Here is a 21,443-nt window from a genome sequence, read left to right on the forward strand (position 1 = left end):
CCTTATGACCATAAAATTTGGATTTAATGAGAGAGTTTCTTTTTTTGTTTCTAAATGACGATTTTGGTTCTCAGCTCATATATTAAAAAGGCCGGGCCCAAACTAGATGAATAATCCAGCCCCTACCTGTTCTGCCTCATCGGACCCCTCCTCCCAATTCCTTCACATCCTGTTGTCTGCTTTCACTCCCCATAGGAGGTGTCCCAGTTTAATACCAGAATTATACACATTCCAACAGAAAAAAAAAAAAAATCAATGGACAAAAAAGAAAAAGAGGATTGTTTTCTCATAGAATAATGCACTCATAATCAACTCTCCTAATTTTCCTTTTGAATGATTTGAATATAAGTTTCCTAGAAGCTTAAATCACGTCCCATTGCTTAGCATAGTGCATAAAATAGGAAGCAGTCACTAAACGTTTACTGCCGATGATGGTCTTTCAAGTGACCTGATTTCCATTAATCTCTGTACTTATTAGCGGAAACTTATTGCATGAGAGGTGTTTTGTGGGAGATTTTTTGCAAAAAAAAAAAAAATTTTAATTGAGAATGACAGGATTCATGAAAATTAAACAGTCTGCCCCGTTTTACAAAAAAGTGTAAAACGGACGATAAGAATGTATAAATTTAGATCCAGATGAAACCAGAAATTCTGTAGGATTTTTTTTCCCTGATGATTTTTTGTTTGTATTTGCTCTGAAAACTCTAGATGTACATAAGTCTTTGATTTACAGAAAATTCTCCGAAAGCAAAAGAAAACTCAAACTGCTCATATTTCAGAAAAGGCAGAACTGGCCTAAATCTGAGAACAATTTTTGGTCATACATCATTGACTTTCCTCAAAAGTACTTTCCAAAACATGTACTGTTTCCTGCTCCATTCTTCTTTCCTTTGGGTGTTCACCTCAGAGTCAAAAGAGAAATTTTTATGTCAGCAGTAAAACTGAACTGTCATTTTTGCATGCTTGTTAATCCAATAAATGCCACGAATAGTTACAGTGCACTAAGCATCCTGCCCAGGACGTTCACAGACAATAACTCATTTATTTTTCATACCACTATTATCAGCCCTTATTCACAAATGTGGAAATGTAAGATCAAAGAAATTATGTCATTTTCTCAACATCACACAACCAGCAAGGAGCAGAACCTTAAGAGACACTCGTAAAGGCCAGATAAAAGAGAAGAGATGAAAGGAATTAGTCTAAAGAGGATGCAGTAGTTTTGAAATGTTTTTTCACAGCTATTTGTGAAACGACAGCCAGGCAGTGGCTCACGAGATAATGTGAAGTCAAAGCATACTTGTTTTCACCCCCTGACCACTTGAAGGGAAAGGCAAACAGATAATTACTTTGGAAAGCCCAGGACAGATTATTGTATTAGTCTGTCTGACCTTTATCTTATCTTAAAAATTTTTTATTTATTTATTTTTAATTTTTTTAACGTTTATTTATTTTTGAGAGACAGACAGACCACCAGTGGGGGAGGGGCAGAGAGAGAGGGAGACACAGGATCTGAAGCAGGCTCCACGCTCTGAGCTGTCAGCACAGAGCCCGATGTGGGGCTCGAAATCACGAGTGATGAGATCATGTAAAATTTTTTACTTATTTTGAGAGAGAGAGAAAGCGGGGGAGGGTCAGAGAGAGAGAGAGAGAATCCGAAGCAGGCTCTGTCCTCTCAAGCACAGAGTCTGACGCAGGACTCCATCCTGTGAACCACAAGATCATGACCGGACCGAAACCAAGAGTCGGACCCTTAATCCACTGAGCCACTTTGGCTCAGTTGATTTTTTTTTTTTAATCAACCCTTTTTACTATCAGCATCGATGACAAAGAATTGTTGAGTCCTGCTATATCCATGGGAGGCATCATTCTGGACATAAGAACATAAAGACATAAAATCGACTTGTTTCTTCTCTGACAGCCCAGTTTCTATCTCTTTTGGTGGAAGGTTGATTTGAAATTTGTTTTTATGGCATTCTACCATCCCACGATATAGCATAGTTGAGACTCTTCTTCCCCATCACTAAAAATGGCCTTGGAGATAGTTTATGTGAGTGTTCACATCAGTAGTAGCCCCTCAGTCAGCTCCCCACAAAACTGATTGATGACCCATGTACCTTTTAGCGTATTGAGTATCATTGTACCTTTTGGCCCTGCCACCACCCTCTGGTTTAGGGCTAGGGGAGTAAGTTCAGAAACACAGAATCCCCGTTTGTCTCTCTCATGATGAGGAGTCCCCGGGTGTCCAGGACACCTGACTCAGTGTCATATTTGGATGACTTTCTCATCCCTTCCAGCAATAGCTTCTCAGGGCAATAACATCAGCTAACAGGTGCCAGTTTCTGTTTCCCTAGCCTTATGAAGTCCATACAATTTGCAGGAAAAGTCCTCAGTCACGAAAGGGGGCATCTCTGCTGTGCACTTCAGGGAATGGGCAGGCTTCTTTAAGAAGTCTGACTACCTCCTTCACATGAACGTCACTCCCATATCGCTTTTCTCAGAGAGTTTGGAAGCTAGAAAGCAGTAGCCCTAGTTTGAAGAGAGTTTTGACTTCCCTCTGTACTTATATAAAATGCAAAAAATAAAACAGTTCACTGCTCATTGTAATTACTGAATTTTACCCACAGCAGTCTGGAGGATTTTTGCCCAATTAATCCCCCATTAGGTTTTCTTTTCCTCGGAACGGAGATCTGAAAGAGGTTTGCTGTCGGCAGGAGCTGGGTGACTTAGGCTCTAACAGTCTGAGAGGCAGCTGGATCCAAGGGATTAGAGGTCATGATAGCTGAGCCTGTTACTTGGCAGGAGGAAACATGAAGGAAGGTCCTGACAAGTCAGAGCGTGTGTGATCTCACTGATAGCTGTTCTCCCTCTGTGCTCGCCTGACAAATGAGACTGGTTCCCCTGAAAATTGTTTGGAACATTGAATCTTATATTTAATGTTTCAACAGATCATTGGAATTCAACAGAAATAAATTTATTCAAACCAAACACTTTTTGGAGTGCTTCTAAAACTATACTTGTGGGACACCTGGCTCACTCAGTCAGTAGAGCATGTGACTTTTGATCTCGGGGTTGTGAGTTCCAGCCCCACATTGGGCGTAGAGATTGCTTACAAACAAAATCTTTAAGAAAACTATATTTGCAAACTGCTTTCAGAGCACATTTTACTTTATTAAAGCCAATTAAGAAATTTTAGGATTGCATGTTGTTAGACACACATTTTACCCTTTATAATATCTGCACCTGTATATAACTTTTAGCTCACTTTCATGCTTGAATCTTTCTCTGTCTTAGAGCTTTGAAATTTAGTCCTCTGGTGAAATCCCAAGGGGAAGTGTAATCTAGTGGAAAGAGTAAGAGGCTGAGTCAGACGTACTCTGGTTCTGCCATTAATAAGTATTTTCATTTAATCTCTCTTAGCCTCAGTGTTCATTTCTGTGAAACGACAAGAATGATAGCTTCCTCGCCTATTGTTACAAAGTGCTTGTAATAATACTGGGTAATCCATATGAATAATATGAGCCAGCATGTGAGGTAGGTACTGTTACCCACTGTGTAGAAGAGAGAACCAAGGTTTGAAGTGCCAGGTGACCTCCCCAGGGTCACTCACAATATACCAAACTGAATTTATGCACCCCCCCCCCCCGCGACCTCAGGTCAGGCCCCTCTGACCCCACACCCCAACCTTGGCCTCTTGCTCGGTGAGCTCCCCTAATCTCCTGACATCCCAGCTGACTCAGACTCCCCCAGGATGAGGGCCTGGCTTTAGCCTGACCCCCTCACACCCACTCATGAAGCAGCAGCTCCAGCACCCAGGTCCAAAGTGACCCATTGACTGGCTCCTCCCACCACTTCCAGATTAGATGAAGCACTGTGCCATTTTCCCTGCGCAACTCATAGTGGGGTAATTAATGCCCCGTGAAGGGCATTGGACAATGGAAGGCAGGAGATGGCAAGGAGCCAGTAGATGAGTGCATCTCCCTTCCTCCCCATGATGGGTTGTGCCCATGTACAACTGTGCTACACGGCATCTCCAGAGACATCCTGTGTGGCCCAGCAACTGGTGTGTTTTCTTGTGAAGCTGTGACCAGCTCAGTAATTCACCAATGTTATGTTTGCCTCTGCTCCTTCCTCTTTTCCATCACTCTTTGTTGCCCTAGGATTGCACTCCCCCCATAAAACAGCTGTTACGATCAAACTCTAGACCTGTACTGTCCAGTTCAGTAGCCACTAGCTTCATGTGGCTATTTAAATGTAAATTCATTAATATTAAATAAAATTTAAAACTTGGGGTCTCAGTCACATTCGCCACATGTCAAGTGCTCTATACTCACATGTGGCCAATAGCTACCGTACTGGACAGGACTGACATAGAATATTTCCATCATCGCAGAAAGTTCCATTGAACTATAACCAATGTTTCACACAGAATTTCTACTTTGAGCAGTTCCCTTCTCTGACAGGCACCTTCTCTCTTTCCAACTTGCTCTAGTAACCTCACTTTAATACTTTGTAACCTGCATTTGGACCCATGGGTATAGGTCCTGCATTTTCTCACTGCCTCCTCTTTGCGTGTCCTCATCGGCCCCCTTACACCACTTAGATGTAATGATATGTCACTTTATTCTTAATTCTCTTAATTCTTAATACCCCTATATTCACCTGATGCAGGTTACCTTCTGTTTGCCCCTCTAGATCCAGACATATATGGTCTATAGTCTTCAGTGAACCTTGTCCTCTGGATCTCAGTCCATGGAGATCAAAGGGAGGGAGGAGACTGAGGTTAAGATACTCACTCCTCCAGCTCCCTCTCTACGAAGTCATCATGGGCTACATCCCCTGTTGGAAGGACTCAGCTCAGGAAAGGCCTTCAACTATTCTCTATGTAACAACAAACAAATAAACAAATAATTCCCAGATTACCATTGGGCCCTGGTATTCACCTATGACACCAAACTCCCCACCATGAACTGGGGAGTGGGAGGTATTATATATTCCATCAAAACGTCAAAATAAGACATGCCTAGCAGATTTCTTGTAAAGTAGAAATGGCATGCTCGGTCTCATACGCAGGTCTGGAAGACACAAGTCACCCACATAAGCAGATGGCACAGACTCCCATGCTACTGCTCCTATGGCTTTTTTGCCTCTTTCTCAGTCCACACCAAGGTGCTGTGAGGAGTTCCATGCAGCCAGTTAATAGAGGGAAAAACAGGAGCTAGATTTATTGAAGGATCTACCTGTTGCACCATCACCAGCTGGAAGTGGGTGGCTGCTACATTAACGCTCTGCCAGACGGTGGCCCAGAAAAACAAAGGTAAAGGAAAATCCCTATGGACAGAACTCTGGATGCCACATCTGGTTGTCCATTTCATGTGGGAGAAGAGGTAGGCTGACGTACAGAGCTATAGTAACACATGGACCATAAATCAATTGGTCAGGGACTTGGAAAGATTAATTTTGGAAAATCAGTGGCAAGATCTCAGTGCTCTTGCCAGTCCCACCAGTTTTTGGACTCTTGGAACATCTTATCTACCGCCATCAAGTCCCACACAACATTGCCCAAGACTAGGCAAAAGAAGTGGTGCAATGGACTCAGCGTCTGTGAACTTTCCCATCACATGGAAGTAGTTGGTTTGACCGAACAGTGGAATTGCTGCTGAAGACTTAGTCCTGACACTGGCTGGGAGACAACACCCTGTGAGGTGAGGCTGCTGGTCTATAAACTAAGGTATGCTTTTAGCCAGGGACCGATATATGGTGCCTTATTTTTCCTAGCCAGAATGCCCGGGTGTGGGAACCAAGGATTGGAGCTGGAAGTGATTGATCTCTCTATTACATGATACCCTTGAAGAATTTTTGCTTTTTGTCCCTGTGACCTTGGCCTCTGTGGATTTAAAGATCCTAGTGCCCGAGGGAGCAATGCAAAGAATGGGGCTATTGTGCTGACTGGGGTCACTGATCCTGATTACCAGGGAGAGATTGGGTTGCCGCTACACAAGGGTGGCAAAGAACTATATTGGGAGCACAGAGGAGGGGCACCTGGGTGGCCCAGTGGGTTAAGCATCCCACTTTGGCTCAGGTCACAATCGTGCGTTTGTGAGTTCAAGTCCTGCATCAGGCTCTGTACTGACAGTGCAGAGCCTGCTTCAGATCCACTGTCCGCCATCCCCCCACCCCTCCCCTGCTGGCATGCACATGTACACATGTACACCCTTTCTCTAAATGTAAATAAATAAACATTTTTTTAAAAATTAAATTAGGGGTGGGGCGCCTGGGTGGCGCAGTCGGTTAAGCGTCCGACTTCAGCCAGGTCACGATCTCGCGGTCCGTGAGTTCGAGCCCCGCGTCGGGCTCTGGGCTGATGGCTCAGAGTCTGGAGCCTGTTTCCGATTCTGTGTCTCCCTCTCTCTCTGCCCCTCCCCCGTTCATGCTCTGTCTCTCTCTGTCCCAAAAATAAATAAACGTTGAAAAAAAAAATTTTAAAAAAAATAAAAAAAAAAATTAAATTAAATTAAAAATCTGTCCTGGGCTTTCAAAAGTAATTATGTTTTCTTTCCCTTCCGGTGGTCAGGGGATGGAAACATATGCTTTGACTTCACATTATCTCATGAGAGTGTGTGCATGCGTGTCTCTCTTTCTCTCTCTCAGTAAATAAACACTAAAAAAAAAAAAAAGAGCACAGAGGGTTTGTGGGGTGCCTCCTAGTACTTACTTGTCCAATTGTCCTTGTCCTCAATGGGAAGTGGTAGCAACAGAGTAAAACAAGACCAACAAGGACTCCAAGCCCATAAAAATGAAGGTTTGGGTCCCCCCGCCCCACTCCCCACCAGAAAAAGAACTCCATCCAGCTGAGGTGCTATCATAGGATAAGAGAAACATGAGGTGAATGTGGAAGAAAACATATATGATCACCACCTGCTTAGACCTCAGGGTCAGTCACAGAAGCAGGGATGGTAATAGCTATGTTTCATATTAATTAATTACTTTTCCACACCCTCATCCTAGCCATCTGATATGAAGAACACCAGTGCTAGCTAATATTTCGGGTTTCAGGTGGAACTATGACTGAACAGACATTTTCCCAACATGGAACTTGGAGGACTTTGAATGTCTCCTATAACAGGGAGACAGATTTTCACCTCCACTAAGAGCAAGAGTTGATGCTGAAAGGGGAAGGAGTTGGAGCCTGCTGAACATCTTCTGTCCGCCTCTCCAGATCCAATCTCGAGTCTCCTCTCCCCTGCTCTGTGTCTTGAGAGGCTAACCTTAATGGACAACATGGAAGGCTCCCTTGCCTTCTGCTTCTGACTGGGTTCAAATTATGGGGAACACCAAAAAGGAGACTAGAGGGAGTGAGAAGAGTGAGGTTGAAATATTTATTCCCAGGCTCCCTCTCTGGGGAGTTGCTGCCTGGTGGCTACTTTAGTTATCTATCAAAAACCTGACTGACTGAATGGGGCATCTGGGTGGCTCTATCAGTTATCAGCTCAGGTCATGATCTCACAGTTCATGAGTTCGAGCCCCGCATCAGGCTCTGCATTGACAGGGTGGAGACTGCATGGGATTCTCTCTGTCTTCTCTCTCTCTACACTACCCCACTTGCTCTCTCTCAAAATCAATAAATAAACTTAATCAAAAAAATTTAAAAAAAACAACTAACTGACTTAGAACCATCACCATTGACCAAAGCTCAGCTGAATGATTCTTTCACTGGTCTCACCAGTAGTTTCTCATAAAGCTGCAGTCACATGGTGACCGAGGCTGGAATGTCAAAGACATCTTCACTCCCACGTCTGGTGGAGACAGCAGGAAGGCTGGGATTCTGGGAAGGTGAGATTTCTCTCTCTCCCCAAGGAATCAAGAGCCTCATCCTTTTTGTATGGCCCCCCACCTCCACAAGGTCTTTCCCCATGGTCTCTCCCACAGAGTAACTGGACCTGGTGACTCAAGAACTCCCAAAGTTACAAAGGCAGAAGCTGACAGACCTTAAGGCTCAAGCCCTGCAATTGGCAGTGGGTCATTTCCATCATCTTTTTTTTTTTTTATTTTTTTAATATATGAAATTTATTGTCAAATTGGTTTCCATACAACACCCGGTGCTCATCCCAAAAGATGCCCTCTTCAATACCTATCACCTACCCTCTCCGCCTCCCACCCCTCATCAACCCTCAGTTTGTTCTCAGTTTTTATTTTAATTTTTTTACATTTATTTATTTTTGAGAGACAGACAGAGCACAAGTGGGGGAGGGGCAGAGAGAGAATGAGACACAGAATCCGAAGCAGGCTCCAGGCTCTGAGCTGTCAGCACAGAGGCCGATGTGGGGCTTGAACTCACAAACTATGAGATCATGACCTGGGCCGAAGCCAGATGCTTAACCGACTGAGCCACCCAGGCGCCCCTGTTCTCAGTTTTTAAGAGTCTCTTATGCTTTGGCTCTCTCCCACTCTAACCTCTTTTTTTTTTTTTTAATATATCATTTCCATTATCTTTTAAATAGCCCCTTTATTAAACCAACCAATCACAATTTGAGTGTGCCATTTGTTTCCTATTGGGACCCTGGAAAGTTCCTACTTGACATGACTCTGCACTCTCTTCATGCCTGTACCCAGTAGAATTGAATTGCCTTGGTGAAATCAGTTGAGTGTACTGATCTATTTCTGAAGTCTCTATTCTGCTCCAATGGTCTATATGTCTGTCCCTACAACAATCCAACATTGTCTTCACTATTGCAGCTTTGTACTAAATACTGAAGTCAGCTAGTGTTAAGTCCTCCAGTTTTGTTATTCTTTTTCAAATTCGTTTGGATATTCTATGTTACATACATTTTCAGATAAATTTGGCATTTTCTACAGAAGAGCTTATTGGGATTTTTATTGAAATTGCAATTGAATCTTTACATCAATTTGGCAGGAATCGACATTTAACAATATTGAATGTTATGGCTCATGACCATGGTACATAATTTTTTTCTACTAAGTTGCATATTTCATGAGCCTTTTCCCCCAAATTCTTCAGTGTGTATTTCCCAAGAATAAGAATATTCTCTTGTATTTCCATAATACTGTTAGTAGCTTCGGTAAGTTTAACATAGATACTTTTACCTTATCCATTGCCTATATTCCAGTTTTGCCAATTGACCCAATAATGTTCTTTATACCACGATTTCTTCTAGTACCAATTCCAAACCAGGATCACATGTCGTATTAGTTGTCATGTGTCTTTAGTCTCCTTTAATCTGGAACTGTTCACCATTAGCTTTTGTCTTTTATGACATTCATATTTTTGAAGAATATACCTTTTTTTCCTTTCATAGTCCCTCTTTTTAAAGATTGCCATTTTAGTGTGAAACAACAGTACTGTTGAATTCCCATATTTAGTTTTTAAAAAGTGGATGTAGGGGCGCCTGGGTGGCGCAGTCGGTTAAGCGTCCGACTTCAGCCAGGTCACGATCTCGCGGTCCGTGAGTTCGAGCCCGGCGTCAGGCTCTGGGCTGATGGCTCGGAGCCTGGAGCCTGTTTCCGATGCTGTGTCTCCCTCTCTCTCTGCCCCTCCCCCGTTCATGCTCTGTCTCTCTCTGTCCCAAAAATAAATAAACGTTGAAAAAAAAATAAAAATAAAAATAAAAAGTGGATGTAATTAAAAGCAATCTTTGTAATAATTTTTACTTCTCAGAGGAGAGAAGCCCACTTTAACAAATAAATTACTAAGATGTCTTTTGTATAACAGAGTTGTTTCCTTTACTTACACATGGAACAGAATAAGCATTGCTGATCTGATTACACAGACGTATATGTTTTACACAGAAATATATATATTATACAGATAGAGATCAAAAGGACTTATTTGTATTTGGTCCTCCTTTCCAGCAATAAGGAGAAACTGTACTTCTTCTTGTTATGCTAGATGGGTGTCTAGTTTTTGCCAATGAAAGATGGCATGTGTCACTTCTGGATGAAGATGTTTAAGAGTTAGTGTGCTATCTCCATGTACTTGCTTCCCCATCATGGTGACCTTGGAAGCCCCAGACTGAAAAGGCAGCATTTCTAGATAGAAAAAGCTTGAATTCTTGACTTACCAGATGGAGGGGAGCTTTGGCTCACCTGAATCCATTTTTTTGCTAGCGAGAAATGTATTCTTTTTAATGTGTGCTAAGTCTCTGAGATTTCAAGGTTTGTTACTTCATCCTATCCTATCCTAGCCTATCCTATCCTATCCTATCTTATCCTACCCCAATGAATACAATTATGTGCCATTTATTTGTGTTGGAAATGAGAACTAAAGAGTAGCTGATTCCTAAAATGTCCTTTTCAAGTCACATCACCCCCATGTCAGACAGTTAATGAAAAGTTGGTCTTCAAGCATCAAAAACAATATACAAAAATATCCTAGGGCTATAAAGAAAGTAATAAATGGTTACGAACAAGACACCTCCCCTGTTTTGGAGTTGTATCATGTGGATGTTTTAAATTGCAAATGTCAGAAAGTCTAAATCAAATTGGATTAAAAATAAGAAAATGCAGGGGTGCCTGGGTGGCTCAGTCAGTTAAGCATCCAAGTTCGACTCAGGTCATGATCTCACTGTTTGTGGGTTCGAGCCCCAAGTTGGGTTCTGTGCTGACAGCTTAGAGCCTGGATCCTGCTTCGGAGTCTATGCCTCCATCTCTCCCTGTCCCTCCCCTGCTTGTCCTCTGTTTCTTTTTCTCTCTCTCAAAAATAAATAAACATTAAAAAAATAAGAAAATGCATTATTTTGCATTACTCAACGTCTCAGCTAAGGTAAGGAGCGCTTCAAGACTGGTCAGTTCAACAGCTCAATGTGCAATCAAGGACCTGGATTCTTTCCATCGTTCTCTTCTGAAGTCCTTGGGGTTGACTTCATCTTCATGCTCATAAGACAGCAGCAGCAACTCTTGTATTCACATTCTCACAGGAATTGTCAAGTGGGGCAGGGATGACTTCTCTTATAGCTGCCTCTTAGGATTGAGGGAAATTTCTCCAGAAGCTTCCTCATACACTTCCCCTCCTGTCTCATTGGCCAGAATTGATTCTCCAGCTCATTCATAACTACTCATTGACCAGGCGCAGTGAGATTATCTGTGGAAGAATCAGGTCTGTTCTTAGAACTGGGAGCATTGTGACCATAAGAAGAGAGGTATCCTTGTAAACAAAATCTGGTGCCGTTAGGAAGGAGGAACCGTGGCTGTAGCCCAAATGCGAGCTGACAGTGTGGGCCATAGTAGGAAGGGATGTGATGGGGCTCACTCATGGCCACCTCTAAGACGTAATTTGTCAATAACTGAGACAGTCTGGTAATGTAAGAAGAATGTCGCTCGTCTCTGTACTCTCTCAAGTTTGCAAAGGACTCCAGTCATAACCCTACAGGGAATCATGGGAAGACCATAATTTATCACATCTATGTCACCAACAAGTCACCTAGAGCAAAGCTGTCATTCTTATATTCATTCAACATTTATTGAGCACTGGGATAAATGTTAAGGATAAAAATTAATGATTTGTGGTCCACATACTCTGGTGGGGAAATCTTCATAGATTGTTCCAAGAGCTATAAATGGAAGTGTGAATGGAGTCCCATGGCAGAGATAATGAAGTGAGGATGGAGGGATTCACAGGGATAACCACAGGTGCCTGAGCTAAATATTCAATATGAATAAGAGTTTGTCAAACAAATGAGGATAAGGAAGATCATTCTGGGCAAAGGGAACAGCATGTATGGAGACAGTGAGGCACAAGAGGATATGGCAGAACAGAGGAACATGAAGATATTCAGTGTGCCTGGTGAGTTAGAGTTGTCAGAGTTAAGATTGGTAAAACAAGCTTTGCATTGAGGAATCTGGTAAACATAAGACTGGGATCCTTAGGTAGTAAGGAGCCACTGAAGGGTTTTAAGCTGGAGTGTGACCTAGTCCAATCTGTATCTTCCAGGGATGACTCTGGCAGTAGAGGGAAGGTATTGCAGGGATGAGGCCAAAGTCAAGCAAAGGAGTAAATTCAGTGGGCTCAGTCGCCTTGTCTACAAAATGGGGTTGTAGGGTGGCATTAAACTAGCTTAGGCATCACAAATGCCACCTGTAGCAAGGCTGGACGAATCCCATGTGAGTGCCAGGGGCTACCCTGGATGGATAGGACACAACCTGTCTCAAAGATGGCAGCAACTACTCAGCCCAGGCTGTGGGTAGCTATGGACCTACTGGTACCAGATTTTCCAGTCAAGGGAAAAAAAAAAAAAGCCCCAAAAACTTTCTGTGAAATCTCCCAACATTTATATGTTGGTAACTAACTCAAAAGTAAAAACCAGGGGCCCCTGCTGACTCCGTCGGTTGAGCGTCTGACTTCGGCTCTGGTCATGATCTTGCAGTCCATGGGGTCGAAGCTCTGTGCTGTCCTGTACGTCAGGCTCTGTGCTGACAGCTCAGAGCCTGGAGCCTGCTTGGGCTTCTGGGCCTCCCTCTCTCTCTGCCCCTCCCCCCGCTCACTCTCTGTCTCTCTCTGTCTCTCAAAAATGAATAAAGGTTAAAACATTTTTTTAATTAAAAAAACAAAAAAAAAACAAAAGTAAAAACCAGCATCAACAGCAATAAGACTATGCAAGCTAAATAAATACATCTGAATCCTAATGGTATTTCCCAGGATGGGACCTTGGGACATGAAAAGCTCTAGGCTTCTTTCAGCTCTAACAATATCTGATTCCATAATATCCCAAGAGTGTTTGTGCTACACTGTCATTGGCTATTTGTGCTAAGCCATTCACATGGATGAAAACCTTCAGTGCTGTTTTAACAAGCCTACCCAGGTATTTCCAGGGTGAGTGTTCACCCACGGATATTTTCATTTATTAATTCATTCACTCAACAAGCATTTGTACAGTGCCAATTATACTCAAAGCACTGTTAAATTGAGATACAGAGACAACAGAAGGAAATGAACCTGAGGGCTTGCGGAGGAGAAGTTGGGATTTCCTTATAAGAAGGAGAAAGTGGTCGTTTCTCGTCTGTTGCCTCCACCAGCAAGTCTTAGAAGACTGGGTTCTGCAGCCTGGCCCAAGGTCTCAGTGTCCACCCTTTCCAGGGTGGGCAAACTTGCCCATCATGGGTCCCCAGGATACTCAGGATCCAACTGCTTCCTTCTCCATTTTAAGAGAAGACAAATGAAAATAAAGGAAGGGCACCTAAATGGCTCAGTCCAGTTAAGCGTCTGACTCTTGATCTTGGCTCAGGTGATGATCTCACATTCATGAGATGGAGCCCCGGGTCAGATTCTGCTCTGATGGCGTGGAGCCTGCTTGGGATTCTCTCTCTTCCTCTCTCTCTGCCCCTCCCCTGCTCTCTCTGTCTTAAATAAACTTAAAAAAAATAACATTTAACTATAAGCATAATTATCATAACACAATTTTTAGAAACCTGAAAATAGGCTTAATAGCCAGCAATAGGGAATCGGTTAAATAAATGGCATAAATTTGTTATTATCTAGTTTTTAACCATGACTGATTTATTCTCATAGAAAACTGTCCCAGGGAAGCATATTTTGGCTTATATATGAAAGAATTTTCTGACAGCTAGAGTTATGCAACATGGAATGAGCCACCTGGGGCATTCTAGCAAGGGTCTAACATGACAGCAACCACGGGCAATAGGATAGGGCTGGCCAGAAGGGGAAGAACTGGAAGGAACCAGACAGATCATGTAGCTTAGGGGAGTGGGAAAGCCTCCAAAAGGTTAGTTACAATAGGGACCATCAGATAAATACCACAGGTTCAGATCAGTAGGCTCTAAGCCATGTTATATAATTTTAAATTGTCTGGCAGCCAAATTTCAAAAGGACAAATAACTGAAATTAGTTTGTTTTTTTAAGATTTTAAAGTTTACTTATTTTGAGAGATAGAGCATGTGCACGCATGCACGGGGGAAGGGCAGAGACAGGAGAGAGAGTCCCAAGCAGGCTCTGTGCTGTCAGTGCAAGACCGATGTGGGGCTCAATCTCATGACCCTGAGATCATGATGTGGTGTCATGAGTCTGATGCTTAGGGGTGCCTGGGTGGCACAGTTGGTTGAGTCCGAGTCTTGGTTTTGACTCAGGTCATGATCTCAGTTTCATGAGTTTGAGCCCTGCTTGGGATTCTCTCTCTCTCTCTCCCTTTCTCTCTGCTCCTTACCTACTCTTGCTGTCTCTGTCTCTCTCTCCAAATAAATAAATAAACTTAAAAACAATTTTAAAAAGAGTCTTACCCTTGGGGCGCCTGGGTGGCTCAGTCGGTTAAGCATCTGACTTTGGCTCAGGTTATAATCTCATGGTTCGTGGGTTCCAGCCCCAAGTCAGGCTCTGTGCTGACAGCTCAGAGCCTGGAGCCTGCTTTGGATTCTTTGTCTCCCTCTCTCTGCCCCTCCCCTGCTCACTCTCTCTCTCTCTTAGTCAAAAATAAATAAACATTTAAAAAAAAAGTCTTACATTTAACTGACTGAGCCACCCAAGCGCCCCTAACTGAAATTAGTTTTAGTACTATATTTTATTTAACCCAGTATATCCAGAATATTATCATTGCAATATGCAATCAATATTTATTTGTAATTACAAATGAGATATTTAACACTCTTACTATATGTCCAGAATCTGGTGTGGGTTTCCCACTTAAAGCCCATGCCGCATGAGCCACATTTCAAGTGCTCAGTGGCCACGTGTGGTGACTGTATCGGTCAGCACTGCTCTAGAGTCTGAGATGTGGGCGTCAGTGCTCATAGCACTACTGACGGGTGTTAGTGAACTGGTAGGCTATTTTGTTCTCTGATGCATCTGAACCCTGCTGGGCAAGGAAGCATTTGGGTACACAGATGAACAGCACAACTGCAGATTCAAGGCCAGGCAGTTGCAAAGTCTGTATCTAAGATGATGTCTCCTGAGTGCATGCATGGGAAAGGGACTGATGCCCTGGGAAAGGAGTTGGGCTTTGTCCTTCCTGATGCTGAGTCCCTGACCCTAGGGTGGGCTTCGGGTCCCTCACCTCACTGTTTCTAACAGACACAGATAGAGACAAAAGGTGTCCCAGCTGAACAAAGCTACCAAAACACCACATGATTGTTTTGGTAGGTAGCTTTCTTTTGCCTAAATGTGAATGATTCTGTGTACATGAAGATATCAGATTACATATGCTTTTGTAATTTCTTAATCCTTGACATTTTATTTTAACATTAGGCGTATAATTTCAAGTGGCTCTGCAAAGAGTCTGGTTACAACCTCAGACTCACTAGCTTGATGGAAGAAAAGTGGGGCCCAGAAAAGACCAGGGAAATTTACTCTGACTGGAGCCGGGAGGCTCAGGCTTGTGCACCCTGGCTGGGGCTCGGATCTAAGAAGGTGCAATCCTGTTGGCGGCAGGGTGGGGAAGTGACAGCAGAAATACATCTGTTAGGTGGACAGAGGATATCATGATGATGAGTCACAAGTCTATGAAGCAATTCCTAAATCTTGGCTTGCCTCATGACCACTTAGGGATCTGGCTTAAAACGCATAATTTTATCTCTACCTTCAGAGATTCTAACATAGCGAGTCCAGAGCTGGACCCAACGGGTGTGAATGTAAGCAGCATCCCAGGAGGCACCGATGCACTTGGTCCCTGGAGAAATACTGGTATTGCTAGCAACAATTCCAGGCACAAAGATCAGGAAGTATCTGGCCTGTTACTCACCAAGCTTGCTAGGAAAGATGTCAGGGCCCAAGAGGAGCCATCCTGTGAAGAACCGGGATCTCAAACATGAACCGAGGTGGACGCCTCATCACCCCATGTGGAAAGGACAAGGGGATTCCAGAGAGCCACTGACCTAACCCGCAAGCATGGAAAATGAGAGGCGCCTCTCCGACGCCCCACTCCGAGCTCAGACTGATAACCAGCTCTGGAAGGCACGTTGTTTTCCTATGAAATGACCCCAAACCAAAGATTGGCTGTCCAACCGAGGTACTTTATTAGTACTACTGCTCTAAGCTGGCTTTGCAGTCCATATAACCAAAGTGAAATCTTGTTACCGCTTCTTGGAGGATCACAGAGTTAGCTGTAAAATTAATAATCCAGAAGCCAAGGGACATAGAACTCTAAAGGCAAAAACTGGATTATTTGGTGTGAACGATTGAAACGAAGGAGTTGGGAGGAGAGTGATGTCTTACTCAGGATGCGTCACCAGAGGGCGCCAGAGCATCCTTCTCCAAAAGAAGTTTCTGTTGCCCTAAAACCCGTTAAGCTTCAGTTAAACAAAATAGTTGCCCAAAGCGACAGTCTCCACCGAAGTCACCCTAAAGACAGAAGACAGTGGACAGGTGGCCCTCTTAAAAAGTTACTGGAGGTATGTAATTTCGTTGATGCCATCAGCTTTATGTTAAAAATGGATGTAACTTTCCCCCGAATCTCCTGCTTTATTATACTTAATACAGCGCACGACGTTTCACATTTCTTACACCCAGTAAACAGGATGCTCCAGAGGACGCAGTGCCTGTCACCTGCACACTCTGGCGCCGACCCGCCATCCTGAATTCCTGTAGCCCAATCTCCTGGGGAGCACGAACCTACCCACCTGCTGGACACCTCCAACTAGCCCTGACCCTGAACTTGGAACCTCCGGCTGTCGAGGCTGATGACCTCAGAGAGCCCCAGTTCCGCTGTCCTCTTTTCACACAGGGGAAACTGAGGCTCAAGAGGGGCACAGGGACCTGTCAAGAGTCGCACTTCAGGTTAGTCTGTCGGAGAGGTAAAACTTTTTTTAGCCCATGAACTAACCAACAGAAAGGGGTCTTGGTCCACTGATGTTCTAAAGCCTAAAAAAGGATAAGAAAGAATCTGAGACCCGGGAAATGGGTTCAAAATGCAAAAAGCCAGCCACGTTGGGGCGTAGGGGAGAGGCGGCGCAGAGCAATACGCTCCTGCAAAATTGCCGTGTGGTGCTGCCACCTTCTGTTCAACTAGGAAATTAAACTCTAACTGCCATAAAGCTAGCTTTTCAATAAAATGGTATTTTGTAAAAGAGCTGGTGCTTGCTGTATTTCTCTCATAATACTTTTTTCCTAATGCACTTGCTTGGTATTGCCAAGCCCCATGATCATCACTAGAGAAATACGAAAAGACAAACATGAAGAGACATGAGAACTTCACAGCTAATTACTGAGAAATTAAATCAAAAACTTCAATTTCTGGGGCACCTGGGTGGCTCAGTCCACTAAGCGTCCGACTTCGGCTCAGGTCATGATCTCATGGTTTATGGGGTCAAGCCCCACCACGGGCTCGGACTGCTTCAGATTCTGTGTCTCCCTCTTGCTCTCTGCCCCTTCCCCACTCACACTCTGTCTCTGTCTCTCTCTCAAAAATAAACATTAAAATTTTGTTTAAAAAACTTCAATTTCTTCTATACTCAGCCATTAGGAGTGTGAAAGATCTATGGATCTTGCATATCTTATAATATGCATTTGCAATATAATACCTGGCTCACAAAACATGTTCTGAATTAATACCAAACATGTGAGTATTCACCATCTGCTGTATCCATTTTTTTATGAGGAAAAGTATTTTGTGGTGGGTACTTTATGGATACATGGTGTGTCCATACTTCCCGTGGATAAATTTATTTAATCTTCCCCATAACCCCCCCTAAAGTAGATGCCATTGTTATCCCCATTTTACATAGAAAGCAACTGAGGCATGGGAATATTGAATATCCCCAAGGTCACACAACAAAAAGATGGTGAACCTAGAGGTTAACCCACTGAGTCTGGCCCAGAAGCCTGTGATCGTAATCAAAAAGCCAATGGTTGGGGTGCCTGGGTGGCTCAGGCAGTTGAGCGTCTGACTCTTGGTTTGAGCTCAGGTCACGATCTCGTGTAAATGCGAGCCGAGCCCCATGTTGAGGTCAGAGCTGACAGCTCAGAACCTGCTTGAGATCCTCTCCTTCTCTCTCTGCCCCTCCTCTGCTGTCTGCGTGTTCTCTCTCTCTCTCTCTCTCTCAAAATAAACAAACAAACAAACAAATAAATAAATAAATAAACAAACTAAAAAAAAAAAAGTCAATGGTTCTCAAAATGTGGCTCCCAGACCAGCAGTGCCATCATTTACCTGGAAACTTGATAGAACTGTAAGTTCCCAGACCCCACCCCAGATTTTCTGGGTCAGGGGGATGGGAACCACAAAAGAGTGTTTGTTTGTTTGTTTGTTTTTGCTTTTTTAAAAAAATGTTTACTAGTTTTTGAGAGAGAGACAGACAGAGCATGAGTTGGGGAGGGGCAGAGAGAGAGGGAGACACAGAATCCGGAGCAGGCTCCAGGCTCTGAGCCCTCAGCACAGAGCCCGACGAGGGGCTCGAACTCACTAATCATGAGATCATGACCTGAGCTGAAGTTGGACTCTTGACCAGCTGAGCCACCCAGGTGCCCTGGAACCACCAGAGTTTTAACCAGCCTTCCAGGTAATTCTGCCATAGACCAAAGTTTGACAACCACTGATCTAGGCAATACTGCCTCCAAATGTTAGAATATTAAAAACAAAACAAAACAATTCTGGGCCTAGCCCTACCCTTGAGATCAGAACGGTAGACACAATTTACACTGTCATTTGTGTTACTACATGTAATTATGGCATATCCAAAAGTCACCATCCAAGACTAAGTAAAAATAATTCTTCGAACATAATGCTTATGTAATTAAGACCCCTAAAAAAGGTGTATTCTATGGACATATTTGGGGGGGACTGTATTCTTCAGTTTGAGAAACCAATATAAAGTAGGGGATCCCAAAGCCAGCTTTATGTTAGAACCTTCTGAGGATCTCTAAAAATATACATGCCAGGCTCTATCCCAGACCTACTACATTAGAATTTCTACAAGTGAGGCCAAGGAGTCTGAATTTTATTTAAAAAAATTTTTTTGAGACAGTGAGAGAGTGTGTGCAGTTTGGGGAGGGGCAAAGGGAGAGAGAGATAGAGGGAGAGAGAGAGAGAGAGAGAGAGAGAGAGAGAGAGAGAGAGAGAAAGAGAGAGGGAGAAAGAAACTCAAGCAAGCTCCACACTCAGCACAGAGCCTGACTCAGGACTCCATCTCACAACCATGAAATCATGACCAGAGCCGAAATCAAGAGTCAGACGCTTAACCAACTGAACCACCCAGGTGCCCCAGGAATCTGAATTTTAACATGCTCTCCAAGTGATTGTGTAGATTGGCTGGTTTGAGGAACCGTTGAATAAGGAGTTCATTTATTTCTCTCCATTAATTAATGCTTAAATCCATTTTACTATTTCCTGACAAATACTCATCCTGTGTTAGCTTGACTACCCCAGTGAGGGACAGATTACTTTCCTTTGAGTCAGCCTATTGTGCTGTAGACACTATTGTTGTTGATTTTTTTCTTCTCTTGAGGTGAACTTCCATTTCCCTCAAGTTTTACTTAAGGGTCAGTCTGATGATACAGAGAACAAATTTACATCAGAACTTATAAAATTATTATTAAACAATAATATTTGTATAATGACCCTATTAAGACATCCTGTCTTCTAAAAGGCTGGTAGTTCTTGGAGAGATTTTTTGACAGAAAATCCCACACTATGTTCTAGATATTGAGACTGATTCTTCTAGGCTTTATTTAATTATAAGGATTCATAAACTGTTGTCTGGCTGGACTATTAGGAAGTATCTATTATATGCTTAGGGAATTGTGGGGGAAATATATAAAAATATCTGTACAAGGATTGTGTTTGAGGAATGGAATTGTTAAGGAAGGTAGCTTTTATATTTTTCTCTTCATGAATCTTTTTGTTTGTTTTGAACACCATTGGTTTATTATAAAAGAGAGACATGAGAATTATTTATCTAATGAAAAATTTCACAACTTCACTGGAATGGGCAGCTTCATTCGATGCCATTTCAGTGATTCATTTCAGTCTACATACTTCCCAAGAATGTCACAGTCTCTACAAAAGAATCCATGTCATCTAGAACTACTTTGGTGCCTCTGTATTCTGGGAGAAGAACTCGATCTCCAGTTTTCATGCTAACTGATTGAATCTCTCCCCGCTTTCCTTTAGAGCTCCATCCAACAGTTACAACTATTGTTTGCAATGCTTTTCCTTGAGATTTTTCTGGAAGTGTAATGCCACCTTTGGTTACAGTTTCAGCTGCATTCCTTTCAACTAAAACTCGGCCAAAGAGGGGAAGAAACTTTCTAAATGCATGTCTTGCCATGACTCTGTCCCCCAGACTTATAGTCTGACCCTGGGGCCACGTGAACGTGGGGGAAAGAAGTCTCATGATGAATCTTTTGATTTTATCTTCAAGTTCTTGAAATTTTTCCAATATTGTTTTCCTCCTATCCTCCCTCCATCCCTCCTTCTCTCCCTTCCTTCCTTATTTCCTGCTTTCCTGGTGCTTGTCAACATGTGTTTAGTCTTCCTCTTATGAGGCAGGGGAGAGGCTGGATGAGGAGAGCCAGTTTGGATTTGCTACAGCAACCTAGGAGTGAATAGACAGAGGGAAGTGGTAATGAGGATGGAAAGAAGGGACCGTAATGAGAGTCAGGGAGGGAGAAATATCAGGACTGAATCACCAAGTGGGTACAAGGGCACAGGAGATGGAGGAGGAAAAATTACTCCAAGATTTGGCGGCAAAAGGGAAGTGATTGGCAGAAATGGCAGGAAGTAAGGGAGTGACTTCTGAAGAGAAGATAATTCATTTGGACATACTGGTTTGGAGAACTGGTGGAGAATGTTTAATGGGCTTTTGTAATGTAGTGCTGGAATTTAGGGCCAAGGTTAGGACAGAGGAGAAAAAAAAAGGGCAAGAGCTTCTGTCTCCATGGAACTAAGAGGCACCACCATCCCACTACATGGATGCTTTCACCAACCCTGAGATCATCAAATCTTGTTTAAGAGTTTTTATAAGGGGCACCTGGCTGGCTCAGTCAGTTACATGCCCAACTTCGGCTCAGGTTATGATCTCAATGTTGGTGAATTCGAGCCCCACATCAGGCTCTGCGCTGCCAGTACGAAGCCTGCTTGGGACTCTGTCTCCCTCGTTCTCTCTGCCCCTCCCCCATGCATGCTTTCTCTCTCTCTAAATTAAACATTAAAAAAAAAAGTTTTTATAGAGCTTAATTGTCAGCCCTCTCATCTTTCCAGAGGTTGGTGGGTGTTGCTGAAATTTCCAACCCTCTATTTAGTTGGTCTTTCTGGTGACCAGCTCCATCCTGAGGCTATCTTTGGGGCCCAGCCTAAGTCACCTTATTAGCATAATAAACTCAGATGTGCTCAAGAGGGGCTCCTTATGAATGACAAAATGGCAAGAATTTAGGAGCTCTGTGATAGGAGCCACAAACAAAGACCAAATGTCTGTCTTTCTTTCTTTCTTTCTTTCTTTCTTTCTTTCTTCCTTTCATTCAAGTTTTTTATTTTGAGCGAGAGAGAGAG

The 21,443-nt window shown here is 43.2% G+C and overlaps 1 protein-coding gene across 1 annotated transcript; it reads right to left on the minus strand.

Moving 5' to 3' along the window:
• Positions 1-19,923: 19,923 nt before the first annotated feature.
• On the minus strand, positions 19,924-20,223 carry LOC115500279 (10 kDa heat shock protein, mitochondrial-like). Its single transcript, XM_032592518.1, has one exon. It carries the CDS (start codon positions 20,221-20,223, stop codon positions 19,924-19,926), a length of 300 nt encoding a protein of 99 aa, XP_032448409.1.
• Positions 20,224-21,443: the final 1,220 nt, after the last annotated feature.

The sequence above is a fragment of the Lynx canadensis genome, chromosome A2 (assembly GCF_007474595.2).
Source record: "Lynx canadensis isolate LIC74 chromosome A2, mLynCan4.pri.v2, whole genome shotgun sequence".
In the NCBI taxonomy this organism is placed as follows: Eukaryota; Metazoa; Chordata; class Mammalia; order Carnivora; family Felidae; genus Lynx; species Lynx canadensis.